General features: G+C 53.8%; 1 protein-coding gene across 1 annotated transcript in view; it reads left to right on the top strand.

Moving 5' to 3' along the window:
* Positions 1–1,799: 1,799 nt before the first annotated feature.
* The window catches only part of Adcy5 (adenylate cyclase 5), a 146,548-nt gene continuing 120,717 nt past the window's right edge, over positions 1,800–27,630 (top strand). The window contains exon 1 of the mRNA XM_042259244.2: positions 1,800–3,112. Within this exon, the coding sequence (XP_042115178.1) occupies positions 1,979–3,112 (1,134 nt within the window). The 5' untranslated portion in view covers positions 1,800–1,978. The remainder of the gene's footprint in view (positions 3,113–27,630) is intronic.

Consider the following 27,630-nt stretch of genomic DNA (forward strand, 5'->3'; position numbering starts at 1 on the left):
TAGTAACTATGCTCCAAAGCGGTCCTGTCCGCCCCACCCTGGCTGCATCGGCCTCACCCACTGCCAGCAACTCCATCTTTTCCCTCGCTGTCTTCCTGCGCCTCAGAGATCCCCGGTCTCTGCATCTCCCCAGTTCATTTCCGGGTCTGGCTCTGGGTCCCTCCGTCCTCTCGAGGGACTCTTGTCTCCAGTTCCTTGCGGCAGTAGCGGCCCCGGGTGCCCCCCACCCGGCGCGCCCTCCTTTGGCACCGTCGCCGGGCCACAGAATCGCCCAATAAGAGCACCGGACTCGAGTCTGACAGCTCTGGAAGCGGCCAATAGAGCCGGACCAGAGAAGGGGGGGCGCAGCACCGCAGCTGAAGTTGGGCTGAATGGGGGTGGGGGAGAAAAGGGTAATAAAAAGAGGGGAGATAGGATTGGGGGCGCAGGACCTGGCCGGGGGTGGATCCCCTGCTACCCAGGTCCGACGAGGGATCCTCTGGTTGACCCGGCTCCAGACATCAGGGAGGGAGGGGCGCAGTGAAAATTTTAGGTGAGGAAGGGGAGCGGGGGTCCCTACGGACCCCGGGTTGGGCCTGAGTATGCCCGCGGGGCGCCGGGGCCAGGGCCCGGGGCGAGGCAGGGCAGAGGGCGGAGGCGGCCGCACGCCGCTGTGAGCCGAGGCCCGAGCGGCGCGGGGGGCGGGGAGGCGGCGGGAGGAGGGGATGCGGAGGGCGCTCCGGCGGCGGCGGCGGCGGCGGCGGCGAGCGGGCGAGAAGGGAGGAGCGGCGCGAGCGGCCGGAGCGGCGCAGGGCCCGAGGCGTGCATGGCGCGCCCGGAGCCGGGCTCCCGCGGGCCCCTCGGGAGCGCCCCGGGGGCGCCGCGGCTCTTGGGCCGGCCCCTGTCGGCCGGCTGCTGTTGAGCCGCAGCCCTTCGTCGCTGGATGCTGTGGTCCCCGGGAGAAGCCCGCCTGCGTTGGGGCAGAACGGCGGCGGCGCTGCGCCGGATTCCGCCCTCCGCGTAGTGGTTCTGCGCCCGGCCACGGTGGGCCCGCCGCCGGCAGCGAGGAACCGGGGGCTTGCGGAGCCAGCGACTCAGCTCTCGGGACCGGAGGGTGCGGGCCAGCCTGCTGGATCTGGGGGGACCGGAGGAGACGAGAGGGGAAGGGCCGCACCGCAGGAGCCGGTCCTCGCCCCCGCCCCCTGCGCGGACGCGCCGGAGGCTCGGCTCGCCTTTCGCGGGGGCCACGCTCCCACTCGCGCCGCCGGAGGTGGGGGGATGCAGGCGACGGCCCCCCCCGGGCTCCAGGACCCTCCTCCCCAGGGCTCGGGAGCTCTTGCTCCGCCCGCCGCCCCCTCCCCCGTCCTCTCCACCCCCCATCCCACCTCCCCACCCCTCGTAAGAAAATAATGCTGGCAGGAGCCTGCACCTCCCAGTCGCTCCCAGTGCGCCGCGAGCAAAGGGCACCCGCTGAGTCTCCGTGCCGGGACCCCTGCCGAGCCGCCCTCGCTGCCACCTCGCCGGGAGAGCCGCTGCGCTCCGCTTAAGCAGAAGCGGAGAGCGCCGCGCCCGGGGAACTGCCAGCTTCGGAGAGGCGCCGCCCGCAAGGACACCTCTCCGTCCCGCCTGATCCGCAACTCTCGGCCCTCGTCGAGCTCGACGCGAGCCAGGAGTCCGGACGTCTCTGCGCGCGGCGCAGCAGCCGGAGCTGTCCCCGTTGCCCTCGTTCGGAGCCAACTCCGTATCGGACCTGGGACTCGGGACTTGATTCGCAGCTACTTCTCACCTCGGGGCTGCGCTGTCTGCCCGTTAGCCTTCCCGTTGTCCTCCACCGCTCAGGACGGGGGTGCCACGATGTCCCGCTGCTGCTCAAGGCCCCGGGCCTCCCTCGACGTGTGACCCTAGTCTGGTCCCCCTGCTTGGCCGTCCGCCCTCTCCTTGGAGACCCCCGGCCCGGCCCCCGGGGGAAGAGGAAGAAGACGACGAGGCCGAGGGGGGGATGTCCGGCTCCAAAAGCGTGAGCCCCCCGGGCTACGCTGCACAGACAGCGGCGTCGCCGGCGCCCCGGGGAGGCCCCGATCATCGCGCCGCGTGGGGAGAGGCCGATTCCCGCGCCAATGGCTACCCCCACGCCCCCGGGGGGTCTACCCGTGGCTCTACCAAGAGATCTGGGGGGGCGGTGACCCCACAGCAGCAGCAGCGCCTGGCCGGCCGTTGGCGCGGGGACGACGACGACGACCCTCCACTAAGCGGCGATGACCCTCTGGCCGGGGGCTTCGGCTTCAGCTTCCGTTCCAAGTCCGCCTGGCAGGAGCGCGGTGGCGACGACGGCGGTCGCGGCAGCCGGCGGCAGCGGCGGGGCGCGGCTGGAGGGGGCAGCACCCGGGCGCCCCCTGCGGGCGGCGGCGGCGGTTCGGCGGCGGCTGCGGCGGCCGCAGGTGGGACAGAGGTGCGCCCCCGCTCGGTGGAGCTGGGCCTGGAGGAGCGTCGTGGGAAGGGCCGAGCGGCCGATGAGCTGGAGCCGGGCACTGGCACCGTCGAGGATGGAGACGGGTCCGGGGATGGCGGCAGTTCGGTGGCGTCAGGCTCCGGGACCGGCGCGGTGCTGTCACTGGGCGCCTGCTGCCTGGCCTTGCTGCAGATATTCCGCTCTAAGAAGTTCCCGTCGGACAAATTGGAGCGGCTGTACCAGCGCTACTTCTTCCGCCTGAACCAGAGCAGCCTCACCATGCTCATGGCCGTGCTGGTGCTCGTGTGCCTGGTCATGCTGGCCTTCCACGCGGCGCGACCCCCGCTCCAGATACCCTACTTGGCCGTGTTGGCAGCTGCTGTGGGCGTGATCCTTATCATGGCCGTGCTCTGCAACCGTGCAGCCTTCCACCAGGACCACATGGGCCTGGCCTGCTATGCGCTCATTGCGGTGGTGCTGGCCGTCCAGGTAGTGGGCCTGTTGCTGCCGCAGCCACGCAGTGCCTCCGAGGGCATCTGGTGGACCGTGTTCTTCATCTACACCATCTACACGCTGCTGCCTGTGCGCATGAGGGCCGCGGTGCTCAGCGGGGTGCTTCTGTCGGCCCTCCACCTGGCCATCTCTCTGCGCACCAATGCCCAGGACCAGTTTCTGCTGAAGCAGGTAGGGGCCCCCCTGGCCACACTGGATTGAGGGGTGGGCAGGCCTCGGCCTGATTTTAGAGAAAAGGGATCCAACCCGCATCAGTTAAGAGTGGTAAAAGCAACCGGGGAAACAGGGCTTCACCGCCTATGTGCCTTTCAGGCCTAGCTTCTTTATCCACGAAGGACGACTTTTGTATGGCTTGTAATGTTGTTGGCCTGGTGGAGGACACGCTTCATACTAGTCACAATTGCCAATTCGAGTGAGGAAGGAGGGTTTGAGAAAACTGCAGACTCCCTATTTCTCTCAGAACTTCTGGTCCTGTATACAGAAGGCTCCCAACATAAATGGCGGGGGCCCTCTAGCAGCCAATCCTTCCTGAGCACCACGGAGACTTTGTTAGCTTGTCCTGGGATGCACAGTTGTGGAAGAGAGACGCTGGGCACCCCTTGCCCAGTCTTGAGGAGAAGTCTGTAACCCAGCTACCTGAGGCTGGGCTCTTGGGAGCTGGAGAGATCTTGAAGGAGGACCGATAAGTTTGTTTCCTTTCCCAAAGTGCCTCAAACCAAAAACCTGCCTTTTTAGCAAAGGTGAGAAAGAGCTGCTGAGATGTGTGTGATGGCCGTCCGTCCCCTTTCTGGCTGCGCTGAACATCATCATCCCTTCCAATGGACACTCCTGGTATTGCTTTGGCGAGAACTTTATATTCCTAATGGGACTTGTTAGGCAACCTAGAATTGTGCACTCAGAAGGACATTAAACTGAGGATTCTTGGTTAACTGGTGACTCAGGCTTGACCCTAGGCTGAGGCAGGCTCCCTGATATCCACACCGTGTTCTCTGTCCCAGCCTGTGAGCCCCGCTGGACCAGGTAGTGCTTGCATGTCACTCAGTTGGAGAGTCAAGTGGGGTCTTGCCGCGGGTGAGCGTCTTGATTTTGGGACCCCGCTTGCACATCCCTCCCCATCTCTGGACATCCACCTCTTTTCACAGAGCCTCTTAACAGTATGCTTTTGTCCCTGCTGTCCTGATTTTCTCCACTAACTTCTACCTTCTTCCCCAGACATTGATCCTGTTGAATACCACATCTTCTGGGGATGCTCTCCTGTGCCCCCTGGATGCATCCTCACCCACAGGGAATACCAGTCAGATGGGCTCTGGTTAACCCTTCAGGGGACACAGTGATTGGGAGCGACCTCTCTGGTTTCTCTTCTAGAGAGTGAGAGGGTTGATTATGCCCCTTCCACTCTGAGCATCCTCAGAGTGGAGCCTCACCTCCAGCAAGGATCTTCTCTCGGGGCCACTCTGGGCTTTCTTCCCTCTGCTGGGTTAGCGTGGACCCAGAGGTATATTGAAATGCTTGTTATTCTCCAGCACCCGTTGATTTTTGATCCCTGTCCAGTGTAACCTCCTTGGAGTCCTGGGGTATCCGATCTCCCTCCCTCTCTCCTTCCCCTAGAACACTTAGTTGTGATGTAGTAACTTCTTGCCAGCTTGGTTGGGGTCCAGTGAGTGGGCCAGTTCAAGTTGGTGGCGGTGGCTTTTCTGATCTGGTGTCAGAAAGGGAAGGGATTAGAGACCAGCTCTGAACTTGGGAGAAGTCATTTGAGACATGGATGTTGTTTGAAAGCGTTGCTATGGAGCGGTGATCTCAGATGGGGGCTGTGTCAGTGCAGGGTGGGCTCAGCTTTTCTTCGGAAGGATGGAGACTTGGTTCATGTGTGGCAGGGGAGGTTTTCAGGGTAGTTCAAGGTATCCACAGAACCCGAGTTGGGCACTTGAGGTCCGACAGTAGTCTGAGGCGGTCCTGAACACAGGCTCTTAGATGGAGATAAATCCAAGGAAAAGAGGCACCAACTCTAGGCTGCGTCAGCTTCCTCTTAGCGTGAGCACACTGTTGCAACCTTGTCTGCCGGGTGGACTTTCTCTTACGGTTCCTTAGGCTCACACTCTCTCCCTCCCTCCCATCCTCCTGCCCCCCCTCCCCACTCTACCCATCCGTGCTCCAGGCTTCTTTTCCCACTGTGGTCTTTAGACTTCTTCCTTGGTGCAAGATTTTGGATAGATTTATACTTAACTTTTTTTTTTTTTTATCTGCTCTAAGTCTAGCAGAGCTTGTTAGGAATGAGCCAAGACAGGGGAACACAAACATTCTTTCTATTTGGCCTCTGAGAAAACGGTGTGTATGTGTGTGTGTGTGTGTGTGTGTGTGTGTGTGTGTGTGTGTGTGTGTGTTTGTACTTGATTAACCTTTCAGATTTTGCATGATCTAGAATTTGTCTTCTTGAGCAAAAACTGTGCTGGGCCATGGGGAACTGGTAGTGGGACAGCCCTGCATTGGCTTCTGCCTCAGATTGCTCTGAAACAGCAGATGTCTGAGGGTGACTCAGGTTGGATGTTAGGTTTTTTTTTTCCCCCCCTAATGAAGACATATACCCAGGACAGGTACCCAGGACAGTGAACTTGTGGTAGCGCTTGGGCTCTGACAGTCTCCCCCGTGGCATCTTGACCACACAGTAGGCCGACAGTAAAGTGTGTGAGCATTTCTTCACTTCTGCAAGGCTGCCCTCTGGCCTCTTAGAGCCTGATGGGGTGTCAGCACAATCTGGTCTGCAAGTTTTATTCTGCGCAGCACCTTTGATGGGCGGGGCCCCGTCCTTGGCTCTGGGCAGAGAAGCAGTGATTGGTTTCCTAGTATGTTGGTAAGAAATGAGACCCAAGGCACAAAGGCCCCTCTTGGTGATCCTTCCTTCTTCCCTTTCTTTGTCTCTAGTTCTTAACCTTCCTCGGAGCTGTGCCACCCTTCTTCTCTGCTCCTCCCTTCTTCTCTCTCACCTCCTTTTTCTATCCCATCCACTCCAGCACCCCCTGTTGATATTACCCATCCCTTCCTTGGCCTTTCAGCCTGTTCTGCTCGCCTCCCTTTTGCATCCCGTTCCCTCTCAGCCTCTTGTGTGCGCGTGTCTTGCTGTCGTCTCTTACTCCCCTCAATGGGGTACAGTAGGAGCGTCATAGGTTGTGTTTTTTCTTTCTCCTCCTCTTTGCCTGTTAGAGGTCCCTCTGCTACACCCATACCATAAATAACACTCGAGCATCTGCCAAACACATTCCTCACTTGTGTTAATAGGCTGCAATGATGCTGGAGCCTGTTGCCGTGGCAACCTCATTTTTGTTTGACTGTATCCCACTCTGCTACATAAAGCCTCTGTGTGCACTCACACACAAACAAGCATGCTCCCACAACTATCACCCATGCTTGGCTGTCAAAGAGTATTTTGGAGACCATGTCCTTGGGACCCGTGGGGGTGAGGTGTTCATTTGAGCTTGAAAAGACAGTCCCTTCTTCCTCCCAGAGATACCTTAGGAGGTGATATAGACAGAAAAGCTCTCTGGGAAGTAGGAACGCTGTTCCAATGTGGGGTGTTTTCTTACACAGCCTCATTAAACCTGCCTGGCGTGGCTTCTGGGGAGGAGATTTTGACCCTGCAGGTGTCTCCGGGAGCTTGCCGTGTGGATGGCCAGCCTCGTTGATCTCTAGTTTCCTGTAGCTCCTCGCCTTTATTCTTTGGAGTCCTTTTGGGAGAAGCTCAGCTTGGTGGCTTCTTGCATTTCTTCTTTTGTGCCTGTTCGAACCCGCAACTGTCACCAGTGGTTGGAGCCGTCAGAACAGCACAGGCACTGTGTGGGTGATGTTCTGTGACTGAGCACGTGTGAATGTCTGCCTCAAGGAAGTAAGGGGTGGGTGAGGATGTAGGTCAGGAATGGAGTTCCATGGCTGCCCAGGGACAAGCATATGTGTGTGTGTGTGTGTGTGTGTGCCTGTCTGTTGTCTGTCTGTCTGTCTGTCTGTCTGGTGCTGGGGTGGCTGGAAAGCCTCTCAGAGGAGATCCTTGCAGCACTAACCTGCTTGTCTTGGGCTAGCTTCCAAGGGCCCTCGCCTCTCTCATTATTCTAATGATAACAAATTATCGTTATTGACCTGAGCTCCTCAGGGAGTGCTCTGCTGGTACAGCCCCTCTTCTTTTAATCACTGAGAGGAGGGCCTGGCCTCGGGCAGTCTACTGCCTTGTCTCCGTGCTCCTGCAAACTGAGTGCTCCACAGCACTGTAACACCTGCTGAGAAGCTGCCTCCTCACTCTGGAACACGGCCCAGAGGCCTTCTGATGGGTCACCGTGGCCTCCCCAAGTATGCTGCTGGGTCAAGTGGAAGGGGACACACGTTGACTCTCCGGGCCCAGCATTGTCTGTCACCAGGAACGTCTTCATCACCTGTCTTTCTGTGCAAGGGCAATCTGGCTACAAGCGAAGCCAGCAGGCTGGAGTCGGGGTTGACCTTAAATCTGTGTGTGTGTGTGTGTGTGTGTGTGTGTGTTACCCCTCAGGGCTAATTGCACTTGCTGGCTGTATTTCCTAATTGGTTTCAATTGTGTTTTCTTCTTTCCTCGTCCAGGCAGCTAGGACAGGGTACTTGGAGGGAGTAGAAGTAGCTCCTGACAGGGGTTCGAGCAGGCTTCTGGATTGGGGTTGGGGGGCCTTTGCTAGGTCTTAGGGGATCAGTAACCTGAGGGGGGAGGAGCCTGTTAGTGACAACTCAGCTGAGGGTCAGAATGCGCCGCTGTATTTGCAGGGATGCTCACAGTTCACAATTCAGCCTAAGGTGACCCGCATAGGTCGTTGTGCTGAGGACCAGCTCACACCTGTCCCTGCAGAGGACAGACAAGCTCTTCCCAGCCTCACTGTGTAAAGGGCTTGGACACTTGAGTCCCTATGTCAAAGCTGACATTTGGCAGGAGAATAGGGCTGTGACCCAGGCTTGGACCAGGCCACCTCCTCTCCTGAGAGATGTGAATGGAATTGCCACCAGGATTCTAGCCAAAGGTGGGGGTGGAGGGGGCAGGGAACCTCAGAAAGGAAGTCTCCCTGGGCTATGCCAGCTTCTAGCTGGGTGACTTCCGGTCCACAAGGCCTACATAGTACCTCAGCTAACTTCTTTCATTTTGCGTCAGGCCCAACTTGTGATGACTTACTTTTCAGGAGTGTTGAGAATGGAAAGTTTGCTCAGGGAACTTCACCATTCTTGTTCCCATAAATCCTTAGGGTATAGTTAGACAAGTAATGTTCTAGCATGTTCTTCTCTCACCCATGCTTATCAGATTGGGGAGGCCGGCTCATGGAGAGCAGGATAAGCATTCATTTTCTTTCCCAAATACAAAACTTAATGGAGCCAACTGGAAAGGCAAAGTTTTACACACACACACACACACACACACACTTTCCCCTTCTCAAGGCGATGTCCAGTTGCAAAATGGGAAAGATCTGTACAGGACTGTGAACAAAATCTGGGCATTTCTATTAACAGACAGTGAGCTTTCATGGGTCCACCTTTGGTGTGGCTGTGGGACAGGCAGGTAGGAATCTTGGTTTCGTTTATAGGAGATCCAGTTGACAGGAAGGCTGAGATCTTGTCTGAAGTAAGGTGTTTAATTCTAAAATTTAGAGGAAGGTGACCAGTTTGGTAAGAGGACTGAAGACCTTGATTTCTAAGGGGACACTGGATGGGATGAAGGATAGTGCCGAGAACAATGAGCTAGGCCAGCTGCTGCTGCTGAGATCCCTTGCTGGTATTTACAGGAAGGCCTTAGTTTTGGTTGCTCCCAAGGATAGGTTTTAGGGCAAATGGCTGAAAATAATGGACTGCTTTTGGCTCCAGACCTTTCTGGCAACTGGGCTTGCGGTGACCAAACCAGATGCTCTCTGTCGGTGGAGTCCAGAAGGCTGCCTGTTAGGCTTCCTATAGTGGAAAGTGCTTGCCTGGGGTGGTCTATCATAGAGTCCTAACCTAGGCTCATCATTATCTTCTGGGAAGTTTTTGGAAAATGCAGACTCCCACCCAGGTGCTGCTAGAAAGTGCAGCTTCCAAGAGTCTGGGAATAGTTTGTTTTTATTTTTATTTTGTTTTTATTTATTTATTTATTTTTGGTTCTGTGGATCAAATACAGGGCCTTGAGCATGCTAATGGGGGCTATACTCAATCAATCCTCCCCAGCCTGGACTTACTGTTATTTTTAAAAACAGCTTGGATCTAGTGTTCCAAGCTCTCCTGGTAGTCTTAATGGCCAGCTCTCACATTTGGGAGCCAAGAGGAGCTCTCTCTGGTTACTCAGCTTTAGGATTCTGAGGCAACATAGCTGTGTCCTGGAGTTCTCCATATACCACTTCATCATGCCCTTCCCAGTGTATTGTTTCATTTCTCATCATTATAGCAAGAGACCTTGGTAGGTAACTTTTAGTTACAAAGGGTTATTTACTAAAGTTCCAGAGCCTGTGGATCATTTTGGTGGAGGGTTGCTTAGTAAGTCGCAGAGGCAGGAACCTGTGGAGGACCGCACGCTCACATCCTGAGCCAGGAGCAGAGAAAGCTGGATGAGGCTTTTGTTACAACCCTCTTGGACCAGGGATAGGAACTGGGCAAAGCAGCCCATGTCTTAATCCTGCAAGCGGAGGCAGGAGGCTCAGAAGTTCAAGGTCATCTGCAACTACATGGTAAGTTTGAGGCCAGCCTGGGCTACAGAGACCCTGGCTGGAAAAATAAGACAAAACAACACAACATCAACAACAAAACCCTCTTGTAAAAAACTACTATGGAGTCGCACAGAACTGCCAAGAAGTCATGCAGGAGGTAGCTCATACCCCTGGCGACCTCGGGAACCCCTGCAGGGGCTCACTTCTCAAATGCTCCACCATCTTCCAGTAGTGCCACCCAGGGGAGCAACCCTTTAATCACTATGGATCCTTAGGGGGATCCACAAACCACACACAGGTCGGAGTGCATGACCCCTGTTGAAAGCAGCAGCAGCCTGCAGAGGGGTGGTCAGGCGGGCTGGTGAGTGTGTGCCGATTTAGGGAAGGTGACTGGATGATGGGAGTTCTCTACGCATCCCTCCCCCCAACTCTTCTAGTCCCTCTGGCCTGCTGGAGGCAGAGCAGTCTGTAGCCACTGTGATGGGGTGGGGGGGCTGGGTTTGCCTCAGGGTTTGCTCATTCATTTCTCTGGTGAGTGGGAACCACTGGAGAAGGAGACTAGGAAGAGATTAGGGAGTTAGGAGGTGGTTTGAAGGAAGGAGGTAGGATTTAAGGAAAGGCCGGAAGAGATTGGTGTTGGTAGTCTGGGGAGAGGGAGGACTGGAGAGTGGGGGCAGGGCTGCCTCTCGGAACAATGGGACACAGTCACAGAGGAGGGGGAGACAAACAAAACATGAGGAGACAGAAGGGGCTTTGTTCTCTGGGCCAGCCTCATGTGTCAGCATGAAATGCGCGTCCGTCCCCCCCCCCCCCAACCTCTTCTTGCTCTGGGGGTTTACACACTGCAGCTCTGGGGCTGAGGCCTTCTGACATCACTCTCTCGCCTTCTGCCTTCTTCTTAGGGCCCCCTGAGCATCGGGAATTGTCACTGATCTCACTACAGGTCTAGCTGTACCGTCAGAGGGGTCCTGGGGGCTCCAGGCCTCATGTCTCCAGGCCAGCACTCCGTACGTAGTAGGTGCTCAGCGCTGGTCTGAATGAACGAATGAAATGAATGAATGGGTGGTGGGGTGGGTGGGTGGATGTCTGCACGCCGACTCGACTCGAGGCTCCGTTGAAGTGCTAGACCAACACCTCCACAGAAGGAAGCCAGCCGCGCTCGGCTTGGAAGCCTATTTTGGTGGGTTGTAATCCTAAACTCTGAGTAGGGCTTCCAAAAACCCTCCTGCAGCAATTTAAAAAAAAAACGCGTGCCTTAGAAACGGGGCTGCCGCCTGGCACTGCTGGTACTATACACTTCACAGATTGGGAAGCCATCACACAGGCGTCCTCTCAGCTTTCGCCATTCACTCTGCGAACCATCTGCTATGGGTGCCTCCTGTGACCCCGGCACTGCGTCGGGGCTGAAAGTCTGTGGCTTGGTTCACCTGGTTCCTAGCTCTCCCAGGACGGCCTTTAGCCCAGAAGTCTCACAGGAAGCACATTCCCGAGAGTGACGTTAGCCGACGTTTCATAGCTACACACACAGCCTGTGTCAAATAAGTTTGGGAAGCACAGTCAGTGCTTCTGGGCCTGCCGTTCTGCATCTGTGGCTCCAGGGACTGCAGACTGAAAATATTGGAGTCTGCACCGAACATGCACAGACTTCATTGTCTTGTCCCTGTTCCCTAATCACAACTTCACACGGCATGTGCATTGCATTGGGTGGCCGGAGGAACCAGAGATGGTTTAATGCATGGGCGGATGTGTGGGTTACATGTAAATCTCACACCAGCTTATATAAGGGACTCGAACACCTGCAGATTTTTGTGTTTGAGGTGGGTCCTGGAACCAATTCCCCCAGAGACCTTGAGGGACAGCTGTACTGGGCCGAACAGAATTCCCAGGTTTAAAAGCTTTTTGCTATATTAATATGTATAAAAAGTTGCCAAGAAGGGGATATTGTGTGAAGTCTTTATTAGATGTATTTGACCCAGTCGAGTTTTATTTCAAGGAATATGAAACAAAGGACACTAGCGTTGGGTAGAGCATCCTTCAGCACTCTTAGGACTTGCTCTTCTGTCCAGTCCCCTGCCTCTGGGATAGACCTACCAAGGACACCATGTTGAGGCATGTCTCGAGGCACGTGCTTGGCAGCTTGCCTCCCTTAGAAGGAGATTGCCCAGGCTGCACTGGCTGCCTGCCTATTTTCAAGTCTCATTTTCCATCTGGGTCAGAAATCCTATGTAAAATAAAATGATGGGGCTGGACCAGGCTAGGGAGATGGCTCCTTTTTCTAGCCTTGGCTTCTCTTAGGGGTTGTCGGCTGGCATTGGGCTGAGAGCAGGTGGAGCTTCTGCACGATGATGCTTCGGAAGGCCTGGGCTCTGCGACCTGAGTTTCTAGAATTCTTGCTTCAGGCACTGAGTGGGTAGCTGCCCCTGGGGAAGTAGAAGCGGCCATTCTGGCTCATCCTTCCTCTAATGGCGTCTTCTTCCTTTCCTATCCCAGCTTTCCAAAATAAGGGATCTCATGAAGGACTGACCCTAAACAGTGAACAGGTACCGAGTCTACACCACCATGCGCGCTGCTGGCTAAATCACCGTATGCCGGGAGTAATTATTATTTATTTATTTTAATTATTTGTCTTCACCTTGAATGCAGTAGATAACCCAGGTTGTTCTCAAACTTGAGCTGGTCATCCTAAATCTCAGTCTTCTAAATCCTGGGATCATAAAAATGATCATGTCCGGCTGCATAGCTTCACTAATCTCTTCTTGTCTCAAGGTTTTTTTTCTTTGAAAAATTTTATTATTATTATTATCATTATCATTATTATGAGGTTTTCCCCCAGACAGGGTTTCTCGGTGTCGCCCTGGCTATCCTGTAACTCTCCTGAGTGATTGTGCATGGAGGTGTAAGTGGGAACGCCAAATGCACGTGTCATGGCTCACATGCAGTGGTCAGAGGACAGCTTTCGGGAGCCCTGCCCTCTCCTTCCACCATGGGTTCCAGGGGCCCAACTCAGGCCATCAGGCTTTCGCTCGCAGCAAGCACTTTTTTTTTTTTTGGTTTTTCGGAGACAGGGTTTCTCTGTGTAGCTTTGCACCTTTCCTGGAACTCACCTGGTAGCCCAGGCCAGCCTCGAACTCACAAAGATCCGCCTGGCTCTGCCTCCCGAGTGCTGGGATTAAAGGCATGCGCTGCCACTGCCCAGCCGCAGCAAGCACTTTTAAATGCTGAACCATCTTGTAGGCCCTACCTCATTTAATCTCAATATTAACCCAAAGAGAAAGAGCCTCCCACCCCATCCCCCCCATCAGCCACTGTAGAAACTGTCCCAGGAGCAGCCCACTAACTTCCTGCAAGGTCTCGAAGCAGTGCAGCAGATGGCCGGTCCCCTGACTGACCGCTCTTGGGCATGTGCCTTTGGTTTCTGCCTGCTGGACTTCTAACTCCTAGCACCTGAGGGCCTTGGACCTTGGGGCCTACTAGGAGGGCAGGCCTGAAGTGCCCTGACCATGGGAGTACCTTCCTTCCTTGCCCTGGCGTGGGGTAGTCTCGTTTGGGGCTTGGGTTCTGCCAGTTTCCCAGAGTTCTCTGGGAGGATTAAGCTCTAAACCTGTTCAGGTGATGAACACCTTCTTCTTGTCCTTCTTCCTTGTTCCTCTCTTTCATCCGGGTTGTAATCTACCACCCCCTTTCTATTGCTTTCTGGGGGGTCACCTCCCTGGTAAACTACCTCTGTTTAAATCCTCACTTTGGGGTCCTTTTGTTGGGGGGAATCCAGACAGACAGTGGGCAAGCCATGACTTTCACCCGCTTTGATTGGAACAACAGGGAGCAGGAGGCCGCATGCTGGGGGCAAGAATGCATCAGGCGCAGAACTGGCAGACGGTACAGCCGTGGGCTTGCCTCTGGCTCCTCACTCCCGTTCGGTGGCATGGTCATTACCGATCGATTGCTGGGAAGACTAGCGGAATGATGTGAAATTCAAAATAATATTTTTTTTAGGGAGACCTGTATTTGTTTAGTTTTTGCTTAAACATTTTTAGCTTTATGTACCCTCTCTGGCTAACCTCTGACCTCTCTCCAGATTCCTTTGTTTCTGTTATGAGATGGCGATAAACCTATTATCTCAAAAACATTTTTTTTAAAGCCATGAGAACCCTTGATTTAGGTGTTTTTATTCTGTCCTGATGTGGGTCTGACAGAAATCCATGCTGACTAGAGGGCCTGCTGGCCAGGCGGTGACATGATGTAGCTGGTGGCTAACTCCGTCGTCTGCTTCCTCTTGGCGTCTGCTGGGACCTTCCCTGCTGAGGTGGAGCCTCTGGCACATTCCACCCGCTGAACACCCAGCCCGCTCCATCTGATGGCTGTCCAGACGGGATGGCCGCACAGGCAGCTAACGGTCCGTCCGCGTGGTGCTTACTCACTGACAGACACCTGTGTGTGGCATGGCTGAGGACATGTGCCCAGAGGAGTGAGATGCGGCACTTGCTAGAGAGGGCTTGGCATCTGGCAGTGGAACACCTCAGGTCAAGGTCCTTTAGAGGGTGCCTGTGTCTTCCTGTGTGGTCTGTTTCTGTCTGGCCGTATAGGACTAAGGGGAAGGAAGGTCAAGGTAAGGGGTTTTCTGTCTGTTTACACTTTGGAATTCTCTAGAGAGCGTTGAAAATACACCTATGCTAAAGCCCACCCAGCCCGTTTTTTTATTAAACTCCCGGGATGAAACTAGGTGCTCCCGGGGTTGAGATGTGTCTAGACAGTGGCTCCAGTCTTTCCAGATGGTTCAACTACTTCTCCGCGTAACGAGCATTTCACAGGTGTCTGCCTGCCTCTCCTGGCGGCCCTGAGGCGTTGACAGCTCTGGCTGAGTGTGACCGCTCTGGGGAGGAGTCGTCTTACTTTTTTCTTCAGTCAGTTTTCTTCCCTGGGGACACCACCCATCCTCATGTCCTGTGACCCTGCAAGTTAGTGTGTGCGAGGGTGCTCTGGATGGAGGCGTCATGCGATACCTCTGGGGCGTCGGGGAGGTGGTTAGAGGCTCAAAGGCAAAGCGACCTCGGTCAGTCTACACGGCTGATTCTTTTGCACTGCACACATCCAGATTTTGTCCACGAAGCCAGGGCCGTTCACAGCTGGGCTCAGTGCTAGTCCTCTGGGGTGCCTCTGAAGCTGCAGAAGGCACAGCTGTACCCAGGCAGTTGGCTCAGCGTGGTGTTGGAATGCATGGTTGTTTTTTTTTGTTTTTTTAATTTTTATTTGTAATGCCTTCCCTCCCTCCTGGTGTCTGGTACAGATGGGCACTCAATGAGTTGTCATTTCCTGAACCTGCATTCTGCCGTTCACCTTTGGGGAGCTCCTGACGGTTTCATGGGCCGTGAGGAGATAAGTCAGGCGTGATGCGGGGATCACTTAGCTCTGGGGTTGGGTTGCCTCGGAGCTAGTCTTCTGTTAGCCTGAGCGGAGGCGGGAGAGGGAAGGGAGGTTGTCACGGGTACCTCAGGGCTGCCTCCTGGTACAGCCCTGGGGCCGAGCATGGAGTTTCTGCAGAGTAGCATCTGACAGGTACACAGTTCAGTGCTCACTAGGCGAGGACTTGGAGGATGTCTTTAGAGCCCAGTTCCCAGAGCCCACCAGTGCGCTATAGAGCACCCTTGACGTCTTAAAGGACCTTCTGCTGCAAACCCACCCGTGCATCAGTTGGCCTTCTCAAGAAGACTAGAAAGAAAGCACGTCCTTAAAAGTCAATATTTTTACTAATTCTTTGAGAATTTCATACAATGTATTTTGATCATATTTATACACACACACACACACACACACACACACACACCCGCTCCTCCCTTATCTACCCTCTCCACCCTTACCTCTCTACTCACCCAGCTTGGAGTTTTCTTCTGGTTTTGTTGTTGTGTCCCACCCCCCTGCTCCACCGGCCATCAGGTCTAGTTTGTGTTATCCAACAGCTCTTGGGAGTACAGTCTGCCCTGCCCCCCTACCCGGGGACGGGGGGGGGGGGGGGGGGGGGAGGGGTTGTCACGTGGAAGCGACTCCTGCCGAGTGCATGCTCAAGGTTTTATTGCCACATTTTCTTTCAGAGATGGGAAAGCTGTGTGTTCACTGAACTTGCCCTAGTCCCTAGTCCTCCTCTGGCCAAGTCTCTTTCCTGTAAGCGTTTCACCATGCTGTGTGGACGGGAGCCATTGGTCTCCTGGCTGGCCCCGAGTAGATAGTGCCAGCTGGGGAGTGCCTCTGCTGGGATGGGATGGAGCACATCTGGGAGCATGGAGTAGGCCTGTCCCTGCAACATCTGAACTGGGATGGTGCACATCTGGGAGCATGGAGTAGGCCTGTCCCTGCAACATCTGAACTGGGATGGAGCACATCTGGGAACATGGAGTAGGCCTGTCCCTGCAACATCTGAACTGGGATGGAGCCCATCTGGGAGCATGGAGTAGGCCTGTCCCTGCAACATCTGAACTGGGATGGAGCACATCTGGGAGCATGGAGTAGGCCTGTCCCTGCAACATCTGAACTACGTACTAAGAACGTTGTCTCTTTCTCCGTAACACTTATGCTGCTTTGTCTATTTATTTATAAGTTATTTTTAAATTTTTTGATATTATAATTACATCACTACCCCTTCCCCCTTCCTCCACCTAAATCTGCTCCCTATATCCCTCTTTTCGCTGTCTTTCAAATTTACGATCTCTTCTTTTTTCTTTTCTTTCTTTCTTAGTTTTATTACTAAGAAATTTTCTGTTCACTTGACATACCAACCATAGGTGCCCATCTCCTCCTTCCTCCTGCTCCCCAGCCTTCTCCCCCAAACCACCTCATTAGTTGTTCTCAATGCATATATGTATTCACTTACAAATAGATAGATACAACCTGCGCAGTCTGTATAATGTTAGGTATGCTTTCAGAGCTGACCGTTTGGAATTGAGCAACCAATTGGTGTGCTCTTTCTTCCCTAAGGAAGACTGTTTCTCCTGCTCTCAGCATTCAGTCCTTAGTTTCCTTGTGTAGGGTTGAGGCCTCGTGAGTCTTCCTCTGTCAAGTGTGTCTTTAAAAAAAAAAAAAATTCTGTGCTAGGGGAAGATTCTAGAGCCTCGTGCAGGCAAGACAAGTGCTGTGCCACAGAGCTGCACCCCAAGCTGGCATTTTATCTTGGAGGGTCTCTCTCTCTCTCTCTCTCTCTCTCTCTCTCTCTCTCTCTCTCTCTCTCTCTCTCTCTCTCCCTCTCTCTCTCTCTCTCTCTCTCCCTCCCCCCTTCCCTCCCTCCCTCCCTCCTTAGCTGTGAGTTATTTGCTTTGATAGATGCATGTTCACTGTATGTGACCAATTTTCTGGCCCCCACTTGCCCAGCCCCCAGGAAGGGGGCAGAAAGTTCTACTCCTGGGTTCCACGAGGAGTTCTGACTCCTTCCTGGACCAGTATCTCCTCACCTACCCTACCCCCGGTACTAATACGAGCAAGGATCACCACACAAGTTCCTAAAGGTTTTATTCTTTTTCATTGCATTCCCACGGAATAGCCATCCCCGGAGCGCCTTACAGTTCACCGTCGTGTGTGGTAGTGTAAGTGTCGGCTTGCATTTTCACTCTGAGTGCCTGGGGCTGAGGTTTAGGCTGGCTGAGTGGCTTCATCTCAAAGAATCCACCAGAACTGAAGGTGCTGGGAGAGGAGACACATCTACAAGTTTCCACCTAATCCTAGGGTCCAGTGGAGATGGTGTGAGCGTTGGTGTTTTTCATTGTGTGTGTGTGTGTGTGTGTGTGTGTGCGCGCGCGCGCTAGGGCTAAACCCAGGGCTTCTTCACACACAGCACCGATCTGTCACTAAGCTCTCTGCAGCCTGGCATCAGGGTTTTGTAAGGCTCCTGGGGATTCTAACATGCACCGAGATTGAAGACCGGAGCCCCGAGCCTCCCCTGTCGGCAGAGGGGTCATGTCGATGACACAGGAGGCTGCTTTATGGCTATATTGAAAGGCGAGTTGTTTATTTCTAAATGGTTTATTGGTGGTGATTCAGTAAAGAATGATGGCCACTAACACTGACTGCAGGCATGTACCGGGGAGGAAAACTTGCCTGGGGGTTGGGGTATAAAATGTTGCCAGGCAGGGCTGTGGTTTGGTTTATTTATGTTGCTCTTATCACCAGCAATTAACCCCAGATGTGGCTGGCTGGATGGCCGGGTCCAGCGCTGTACTATCTGCGAGAATATTTTAGAGGATGAGCGCTGAGTGAGTCTCAGCAGAGCGGGAAACCTCACTGGGCCTCCTGGAAGTCCAAGTCTTTTAGTGGTTGACCAAGTCCTGTTGGTTGATATTAGCGCCTCTCTCCTCTCTCTCAGGCTTGTGCGGACCCCTTGGCCTCACCCTTCCTTGCCCGTGTCCATTAGTTTCTGTCTCCCACTGAGGCCTACCCGTATCTGTAGTAGATGCTCATTGAACACTCATCAGATGCATGGGCGGCTTTGCTCGGGGTCACAGGGCCGTCAGCTAGCTTCCTTGGTCCAGCACTGTTTCTTTATCTTCTACTTTACAGATCACGGGAAATAAGGGATCACGTGGCTTTGCCTCCCCATATATGTGTGTGGCAAAGACACGGAACGTAAAAGTGGGTGATGTGGTGGGGGCTGGGGGGCATGACAATGACAGGGTGTATGTCTGGAGAGCCACCCTTCCTGCCTAGTCTGGGCTCTTTCCTGCCCCCCTCTTGGTGCTGGAGCAAGGATGGGACCATCTGTTGGAGTCCCTGTGCTCTGGAGATGCAGAGCTGGGAAGCCTTTACCATATTGCCTGGGCTTGAGGAACATCCAGGACAAGGGCCAGTCCTCAAGGTAAATGCTCCACCACCAAGGGTCACATGTGGGTTGCCATGTCTTCCTCTGGGAAAGGGTTATCCAGGGAGAGTTAATCTGGGGTTTCGCTTTACATTTATTTTGAAAGTAGAAGATTCCTTTAGCATTGGCGATGATGGCCTAGAAAAGCCAATTAGTCACCATCTGACGTCCTCCTGAGGGGGTGTCGCCGCCCTGTTCCTGTCCCACCTGCCATCGGTGGGGCTCCTATAGACTTTTCCATCACAGGCTGAGTGGGGGTTCCACCACAGCAGGGTCTGTTAGTACTCCAGCCAGGCTGAGCCGATGTGATAGGAACTCAGCTTAGATCCAGGGTGTCTGGGGAGCCATGGGAGCCTGTGGGGTGTAGGCCAGCCCTACCAGAGTCGGTGGAGGTTTGGGGTTCCCACAACCTGTTTGCCTTGCTTTTGAGATGGGTCCTGCTGTGCTGCCCAGCTGCGCTGGAACTCCTGGGCTCAAGCCCTCCCCTTACTGTACCTTCCTGAGTAGTTGGGACTTCTGTGGGGCTCCTGAGGAATCTCATATGCTCCAGGACTGAGGACTGGAGCCCCAAGCCTTCCTCCTCAGCAGCTGAGACAACCTGTGGATGACAGCATCTGAGGTGTGGATATATTGAAAGGCCTCCTGTAGACTTTGCTCTGTGTGTTTGCTCTGTCTCTGTTTCTCAAAGTTTAAGGAATTCTCTTCTAACCTGAGAGCTAAAGAACAGTCCTGATTTCTCTATCATTATTTGTTTGTTTGTTTGTTTGTTTGTTGAGACAGGGTCTCCCTCTGTCTAGCAGGTGTATACCACCACACTCAGCTGCCTGATTTCTCTTAAGGAAAGGAAAAGATAGAGATGGCCCCATTCTGTAATCCCAGGAGTGGGCAGAGGGCCTGTGTATGTGTGCTGTGGGTAGTCACTGGAATTTGCTGAGGAAAGAGTGCCCGCTCATGTGTCTGGTCCACAGGTAGACCCTGGAGTAATGTGAGGCACCCTCTCTTTAGGGTCTGCTGCTACACCTGAGACAGCTGGGACCCCACACTCCAGTTAGGCAGGTTATGGAAAGGCAGGTGATCTGGGAAGGGCGGATGGAGCTGGGTGCTGGTATGGGGGTAAGACAGAGTGTAGAAAGGTTTCCAGAAACTAAGCAGCCTGGGCTGGACACACAAGTGGGGCACATGTGGCCCTCACTCAAGGATTTGTTCTTTCCTTGCACCCGCTTGGGACTGCGTTGCTAGATGGTCTTAGGGGAAGGCATCCCTGTGTGCGCGTGTGTATCCTGACGTCCAGGCTCCTGGCAGAGGAGACCTTTGGGAAGATGCTTGATGGGTAAGGGAGGAGGATGACGCAGACATGTCCCTGGGAGGAGATGAGGGAGCGTTCTTGGCTTTTTGTTGTGGGGAGAAGAAAGGTTTGAGATGCCAGAAGAGAGTGGGGATGCTCGCTTTGACTCCTGTTGCCTGGCAAGGGTTAGGTCATGGGATGGGCATGGAGGTGTTTTGGAGAACAGCATCCCTGTCTTCTGTGTCAGAAACTCCAGTGCCCTGGGCATGGAGAGGAAAGAGCAGACTTTGCCCTTCCCTTTGGGGAGTTTTCAGTCGAGTGGAAATATCTTTCAGAAATGCCCATCCTCCTGAAGACAGCCTTGCCAAACCTTACCATTTGTCACACATTTACCACATACAATACCAAGCACCTAGTGATTTATTTGATCTTCCTTATCTCCCAGTGGGTAGGGGCTGTGGTTTGCATGCATGCCCTAAAGTCCACGGGCTAGAAAAAGCCCCTAGTGCAGCAGTGTCCAAGGGTCATTGGAGAGACAGTGAGGTGACAGGGACTCTGGGCTAATGCTGTTATCATGGGAATGGGTCCAGGTAAATGGGTGAGTTCTGCCCACACCACTGTCCCAGCGTCCAGAACCACAGCCAGACTCATTCCTGCTCTTTATGTCTGCCGTATGCCCTTACAGAAACACAAATTAGACCAGGCAGTTGATGCTGCCCCTTTGTCAGATAAGAACATTTTACAGATAAGGAAATTGGAACAGGTGACACAGTGGGTCTCCAGTGCTCACATTCTAAGCTGGTGCCCCAGTGGTTCCCAGACCCATTTGTACCAGGAGTCCAGGGAGGTCTGTTTAAAAATTCCATTCCTCAGTGTATTAGTCAGGGTTATCTAGAATAACAGAACTTATATAATGAATCTCTCTGTCTCTGTCTCTGTCTCTGTCTCTGTCTCTCTCTGTGTGTGTGTGTGTGTGTGTGTGTGTGGAGAAAGAGAGAGAGAGAGAGAGAGAGAGAGAGAGAGAGAGAGAGAGAGAGAGAGAGAGAGAGAGAGAAGGTGTTTATTAGAATGACTTGGAGGCTATGGTCCAGCTAATCCAATAATGGCTGCCTATGAATGGCAGGTCCGAGGATCCAGTAGTTGCTAGGTCCACGAGGCTGGATGTTTGAGCTGGACTTCTTGTAGACACTGGAATCTTGAAGAAGCAGGCTCTAATGCCAGTGAAGGGCAAGAGCAAGAAGGTAAAGAAAGAGACTGCTTCCTTCTTCTGTGGCCTTTATACAGGGTGACAGCAGAAGGTGTGGTCCGGATTAAAGGTGGATCTTCCCACCTCAAAGATCTGGATTAGAAGTGGGTTTAACTAAGAAAAAAGAAAAGCCCTCACAGGTGTGTCCAGTCATTTGGGTTTTAGTTCGTTCCAGATGTAGTTAAGTTGACAACCAAGAAGAGCCACCACACTCAGTTTCTTGCGGAAAAGTCTGGTTCACTAACAGGAGAGCAGAGCCCAGCCAACTGCCTCTTAGGTAGGCACCCCCACATTTGAGGCAGGTGACCTGGGAGCTCTCCAGTGTCCTTCCCAGGCAGAGCAAGGGCTGAGGTTATCTAGATTCCCCCCTCCTTGGGCTAGGAGTGTACTCCAAGGCAGAGTGAGTGCTTATCATACTCAAAAGCCCTGGGCTCAGGGCCTAGCACCATGTAAACTGGTCATGGCAGGGCAGGTCTGTAATTCCAGCACTTGAAGGGCTGAAGGATCAGAAGTTCAAGTCACTATGGGATGCTTGAGACCCTCTCTCCAAGTCAAAAGTCCCTCCATAGAGGTGTTGGTTTCTGTGTGGCTTTCAGCCACGTGGATTCCAGCTAGAGGCAGGCTTAGTGAGTGAGGTGGGTATAGTTTATGGTAGGTACTTCTGCAAAGATTCTCCCTGACAGTCCTCCGGGGACAGAGCTGGAGGAAGCTTCAGAGGAGAATGTCTGGATTAGACAGTCTAAGCCAGGGGCTGGGAGCTAAGACAGCCCGATAGCAGGATCTATGTTACTAGCCAGAGAGAGGAGGCCGACACACCGCGTTTCCAGGTGGCTGCACACCAGCTATGGTACTGCACTGTGTGGCTGCAGCTACAGCAGTCCTTACAAGACGCCCACCCCTGCCTCTTTTTCCCCATCTGACGATGGTGGGATGGTCTCTGAAGGTCCTTCCTGTGTGTGTATCACAGGGTATGTGAGTGAATAGGAAAGGAGACCCACACAGGCCTGCTGAGGGAAGTGGTGTACCACACACCTGGGGTGGCAGCCTTTCAGCCAGACAGCACGGGTCTCAAATGTTTCTCCAAGCCTCAGCCTCTCTCATGGGTCCCCAACCACTGATCTCCTGGTCAGTGTCCCTCCATTTTCTTGAGCCCAGCATGTCCCCAAACAGGATACATCATCTCCGAACTGGCTTTATTTTGGGTAATGTCAGTTCTGTCCCCCTGGGTACTGGCACCCACTTTTGGTTGGACTGAATATTAAAAACACATACCTCTCACGTGTTAGGCTCTGGGAAGCCAAGATGAAGGGGCCCCAGCCCCCTCCCCTCCCTGGCAGATCTTCCAATGGTGCCTGCAGTGTGTACTGTGTGGATTCCATCAACTCATTCAATCTCGACATGGCCCTGTATGGGGAACACTGACCTTGTCGCCCCCCCCCCCCATTTTGGAGGTAAGGGTGTTGAGACGTGGCAGTCTAGGTAATTTGTCACATGGTCACGCAAGTGGGCAGCCTGCTGTAGAGTCTGGGCTCTTCTCTCCGTGTGGAGAGAGGGGCACGTATGCCTGCTGGGCACAGTGTGATGTGTACAGTTTAGCGGGAGAAACAAAGCGTGCTGGCTCTGTAGGGAGGGAATGGTGTAGTTTGTCTGGTTCCAGGAGGTCGGAGGAGGAGGCTTCCCTTGAAGACATGACCTGGGAGCTAGTGGGGAGTTGGGTTCATTGGCAGTGACATGGGGACAAGTAGTCCTGATCAGAGGACAGCAGGAGCTAGGCTGTGAAGGTAAGAACTCTGAGAACCCGCAACACGCTTCCAGAGGATGTGGGAAGATATGCTGGGAAGGTAAGGCTGCTGCCTGGGTGGGATGAGGCTAGGAGGAAGGTAGGCATCTATGCCATGGGATTGGGGGTTTGGAGACACTGGGGGTTCTTTAAGAGAGCTTGTGTATAGGAGTGTACTGGGTGGTTTTTGTGTGTCAACTTGACACAAGCTAGAGTCATTAGAGGAAGGAACCTCAGCTGAGGAAATGCCTCCTAGAGACCCAGCTATAAAGTATTTTCTCATTTAGTGATCAGTGCGGGAGGGACCAGTCCCTGGTGGGTGGTGTCATCCCTGGGCTGCTGGTCCTGGGTTCTATAAGAAGGTGGGCTGAGCAAGCCATGGGAAGCAAGTCAGTAAGCAGCTCCCCTCCATGACCTCTGCATCAGCTCCTGCCTCCAGGTTCCTTCCCTGTTTGAGTTCCTGTCCTGACTTCCTTCAGTGATGAACAGCAATGCTGAAGTGTAAGCCAAATAAACCCTTTCCTCCCCAACTTGACTTTGGTCATCGTGTTTCATCGCAGCACTAGAAACTCCAACTAAGACAAGGGGAATGTACACATTATCTCATTGTACCGAGAGAAGATGCCTGTCATGTCAGCCTTCATGGTCCCACTCCACCAGGAAGAGCCTGGAGTAAAGATGGGCGGCTGACATTCGAAACTCTGGGCACTTACGTATTAGCTTCTCTTTGCCCTGGCAACTAGGGGCCAGGCCCTTTGCTTACATCCCTCCACCAGTAGACTGTCCCCTCAGGTGTCTAGGGATCGCTTCTTTCACAGGGGGACTGGGTAACCCTACAGAGCCGCCTTATCTTTTCTTGGGCTGTAGATGTCCCACCTCAGCCTCTGCTGGCTTGTTTTATGTCAACGTGACACAAGCTTGAGTCATCTGAAAGGAGGGAGCCTCAGTTGAGAAGATGCCTCCACAAGTTCCTGCTGGGAGGGCATTTTATTAGTTAGTGATTGATGGGGGAGGACCCAGCCCATGGTGGGTGGAGCCATCCCTGGCTGGTGGTCCTGGGTTCTATTAGAAAGCAGGCTGAGCGAGCCGGTAAGCAGCTCCCCTCCACAGCCTCTGCATCAGCTCCTGCCTCTGGGTTCCTGCTCTGCTTGAGTTCCTGTCCCGACTTCCTTCAGTGATGGACAGTGATGTGGAAGTGTAAGCACAATAAACCCTTCCCTCCCCATGTTGCTTTGGTCATGGTGTTTCCTCACAGTAGCAGTAATCCTAAGTATGCCAGTCTCCTTCCCTCAAGCAAGAGCTCTCTTTTCATCCATCAGACATGCAGACATTCAACCTCCTGGCTTTTCCTCCCCAGGGACTTCCCTAGTCACACACCCCAGCCATGGGTCCTTCCTACCTGGTCACTCACTCAGGAGCAGGGAGCTGTATATTCATGGATGTGGCAGTCACTTACCCTGGCAGATACTATCTCAGCCAGTGTAGTCTGAGGCCTCCCTTCCATAGGCCTCACTGCCCGCTGCTCTCCCCACACTGGTGGTCTTTGGGTGTATCAAGCTTTTTCGTCAGCCACCAGCTCACAAATAATGAGATGGAAACTTATTATTGGTTATGAAAGCTCAGCCTATAGCTTAGGCTTGTTTCCAAATAGCTCTTATAACTTAAATTAACCTATTTATATTAATCTTTGTTCTGTGATGTGGCTCGTGGCTGTTACCTCTTATGCACATCCTGCTTGTTCTGCATCTCCTGGAGTCTCCACCTTTCTCCTTCCCAGAGTCCTCTCTGTCCCCAGAAGTCCCACTTAGCCTCTTCCTGCCTAGCTACTGGCCATTCAACTCTTTATTAAACCAATCAGAAGTGCCTTGGCAAAGACACATCTTCACAACGTAAACAAATATTCCACAGCATTTGGGAGGTTTTGTTATCCTTTGATACAGGCACATCCACGTTAATGACGTTTCAGAATGAGGTACATCTGGGAGAAGCAGGTGTCCTGATCGTTCCTCCTCCACGAGGCCCTCCCCTTTAGAGAGCATCCAGGGGCTGACTAGACGCCTTTCTGGATCTCAGAATGAGACGCCACTCACCGGGCTGACCTCAGATTCAGCCAGCCCTAATTCCCCAGAACCTGACCCAGCCCTCTCTCCAGTTCACACAGGCTCAGGGTAGTCATGGTCATAGCTGACAAACTGGTCCCACTCCTAGAGTTTATGCTGATGACTTGGTTGCTTTGCAGGGCCAGGGAAGAGGAAATATAGCCTATAGCCTATAGCCTAGGACCTATGCTTTCCTTACTCGGGTTTCTTGGAGGGAATGCAGTGTTCTACCCCATCCACTAGCATTCTGATACACGGGCAGCTGAGACAAACAGTGAGCATCCTGCCATGTATGTGGATTTCGAACTCCCTGCAACCAAGGTATCCACTGAAGCCAGGCACCTGGCGGTGCCCACCCACAGCACTTCGTGGGTGGTGCCTGGTGCTGCACACGGCTCTCCCTTGGCATGACCCGATTCTGGAAGGTGAATACTGAGGTCCAGAAAGCACAAGGCACTAGCCTCAAGGATTACTCTATAGACCTGAAGGATGCAGCCGTGACCAGGACAGAATCCCAGCACAAACCCCAAAGGAGCGAGATATCCACCGTGTCAGACAAGCCCCGAGAATTATAGCTCACAGGCTGGCGGGTGGCCTGCAGTAGGGTTAGGTGCCATGGGTGTGATGCCCGGAAGCCAGGAGGCTTTTCCCAGATGTGTCTCATTCTGAAACTTCATTAAGGTGGGCGTGCCTGTATCCAAAGACAACAAAACCTCCCACAGACCACAGACCACCAGAGGCCTCAGTGTGGGAGAGCGTGGGCTGTGAGCCCTGTGCAAAGGAGGCAGCAGACTCCAGTGGCTGGGACAGTTATCTGCGAGGGTGAGTGACCGCCATGTCCACGAGTGTCGTCCGCTGCTCCTGAGTGAGTGACCAGGTGGGCAGGGCCCATGCCTGGGGGGTTTAGCTAATAATATCCACAGTGTTCCTCTGGCTGATTGAACCTTTGGGGCTGAACCCGCGGCTGGGTGGATGGTTAGAGGCCTGCTGGGAAGTGGCCTTCCGGCTTCCTGCCGGGTCATAACCTCATATGCTTCAGGCTGGGCCCTTTCTCTCCCCAGCCCTGTGACCCTAAACTCTGCAAGGCCCCCTCCTGCCTACAGCATCTAGCTGTCTTGGGAGGGGTTAAGCGAGCACCAGAAAGTCCAGCAGCCCCCTAGCCCTGGCCGATGGAGGCAATCTCAAGATGGACCTTTTTTCTTTTTGGCTAAATTAACATTTGGCATTTCAGGGTGCTGGCCCCACGCCCGGCCGCTCTGGCCTTCTGCCTGTCAGCTCCTTTGAGGCTATTTTTGCCATTCACTTATTTATTAACTATTATTGCTCCCCAGGACAGATGGGCACACACTGACATTCTTGTGCACACATGCACACCCCTTCCTAACCTGGAGCTCATTGGAAAAGCTAGCCTGTACCTACCAGGGGAAAGGACCACAAAGATAGACATGGTGACTCAGGTAGTGAGGGTGAGAGCATCTCCCTAGAAATGTCCCTGTCCCTTTCATCCTCAGGGAATTCAGCTCTCTCCTGTGTGAGAGGATCATGCTTTCTAGTTGTTCCATCTTTCCAGAAGCAAACTGGAAGAACACAAGACCCCGCCTCCCCCCAATAGGCTATCGGGGAACACCCCTGTCCTTGGGGAGACACTGAGACATTCTTCTCTGCCTGGCCCTGCCGCTCTCATCTTCTGAAGGAAGACCACTTGGTTAGTGCCTGTTCCCAGCCTGATGGGAACAACCCTGATTTCTGCCAGTGAGATGTACATCCCTCAGCCTCATTCAGCATCCAGGTCTGAAGGCCCGGAAGACACAGGCCTGAGCAGAGGGGTAGCATGTGCAATCTGTGCCCGCTGGTGATAGCACAGATGCCAGGGTGGACTTGTAAGCCCTGACTACAGAACACCGGGCATGTGCATGGAAGGGTGGTCCCGACATGTGGGTTTCTCAGTTCCTAGTCTCGATGCCCACCATCTTCTTTGGGGTTAGGGCTACGGCCTCCCATGGCCCTTCCAATGTTGCCCAGTACTGGCATTCTCAAAGGCCAGCACAGAACAATGGCATGAAAAGTGAAGGCTTTCCGCGATGGGTATCTGAAGTCTTTCCTGGGGTCTTTGGCGTGTGTGTGTGTGTGTGTGTGTGTGTGTGTGTGTGTGTGTGTGTGTGTGAGAGAGAGAGAGAGAGAAATGGGAATGATTCTCCCTGCTATTTCCAAGGCCATTAGAGACTGCTGCGAATACTGTTCACAGGTGCATGGTGGCCAGGCCTGATGCCTGGGGTGGCATCTCAATTGCCAGTCTGCCCTTCTCTTCTTGAAGGATATGCCCTCTGCTGTCCTGGTCCCTAGGGATCCTGTTCTGCCTCAGGAAGGCCTTGTCCTCCTGGGGCTGGATACTCCCACAGAGGGACCGCTGTCTGCCGGGTGCTGTCCCAGGGGACCTTCACCTTGGCGCTCAGTTGCGGTCCTTCTTGGAAGGGTTTCAGGAAACACTGAATGTGGGGGTTTGTCCCCGACAGTAATTGTGAGCCCGGTGATGGCAGGGGACTGTGACCCCCCATCCCCATCAAATGAGACGCTCTTGTGGGTGACCATTGTGGCTCCCCTATGAGGCTAGGAGGTCCTGAGGGTGGGCAGGGACCAAGTTGGTCCTCACCATTTTAGGGGAAGGCTGAGAAAGCTTTTCCCTTCTACTTGGCAGGCAGAGCCAAGAGTAACATCTCCTCCTGCTGCTTCCCCCATTCCCTCTCTCCGCCCTCAGAGGCAACATGGGGATGG

Source organism: Peromyscus maniculatus, chromosome 12 (assembly GCF_049852395.1).
Source record: "Peromyscus maniculatus bairdii isolate BWxNUB_F1_BW_parent chromosome 12, HU_Pman_BW_mat_3.1, whole genome shotgun sequence".
NCBI lineage: Eukaryota > Metazoa > Chordata > Mammalia > Rodentia > Cricetidae > Peromyscus > Peromyscus maniculatus.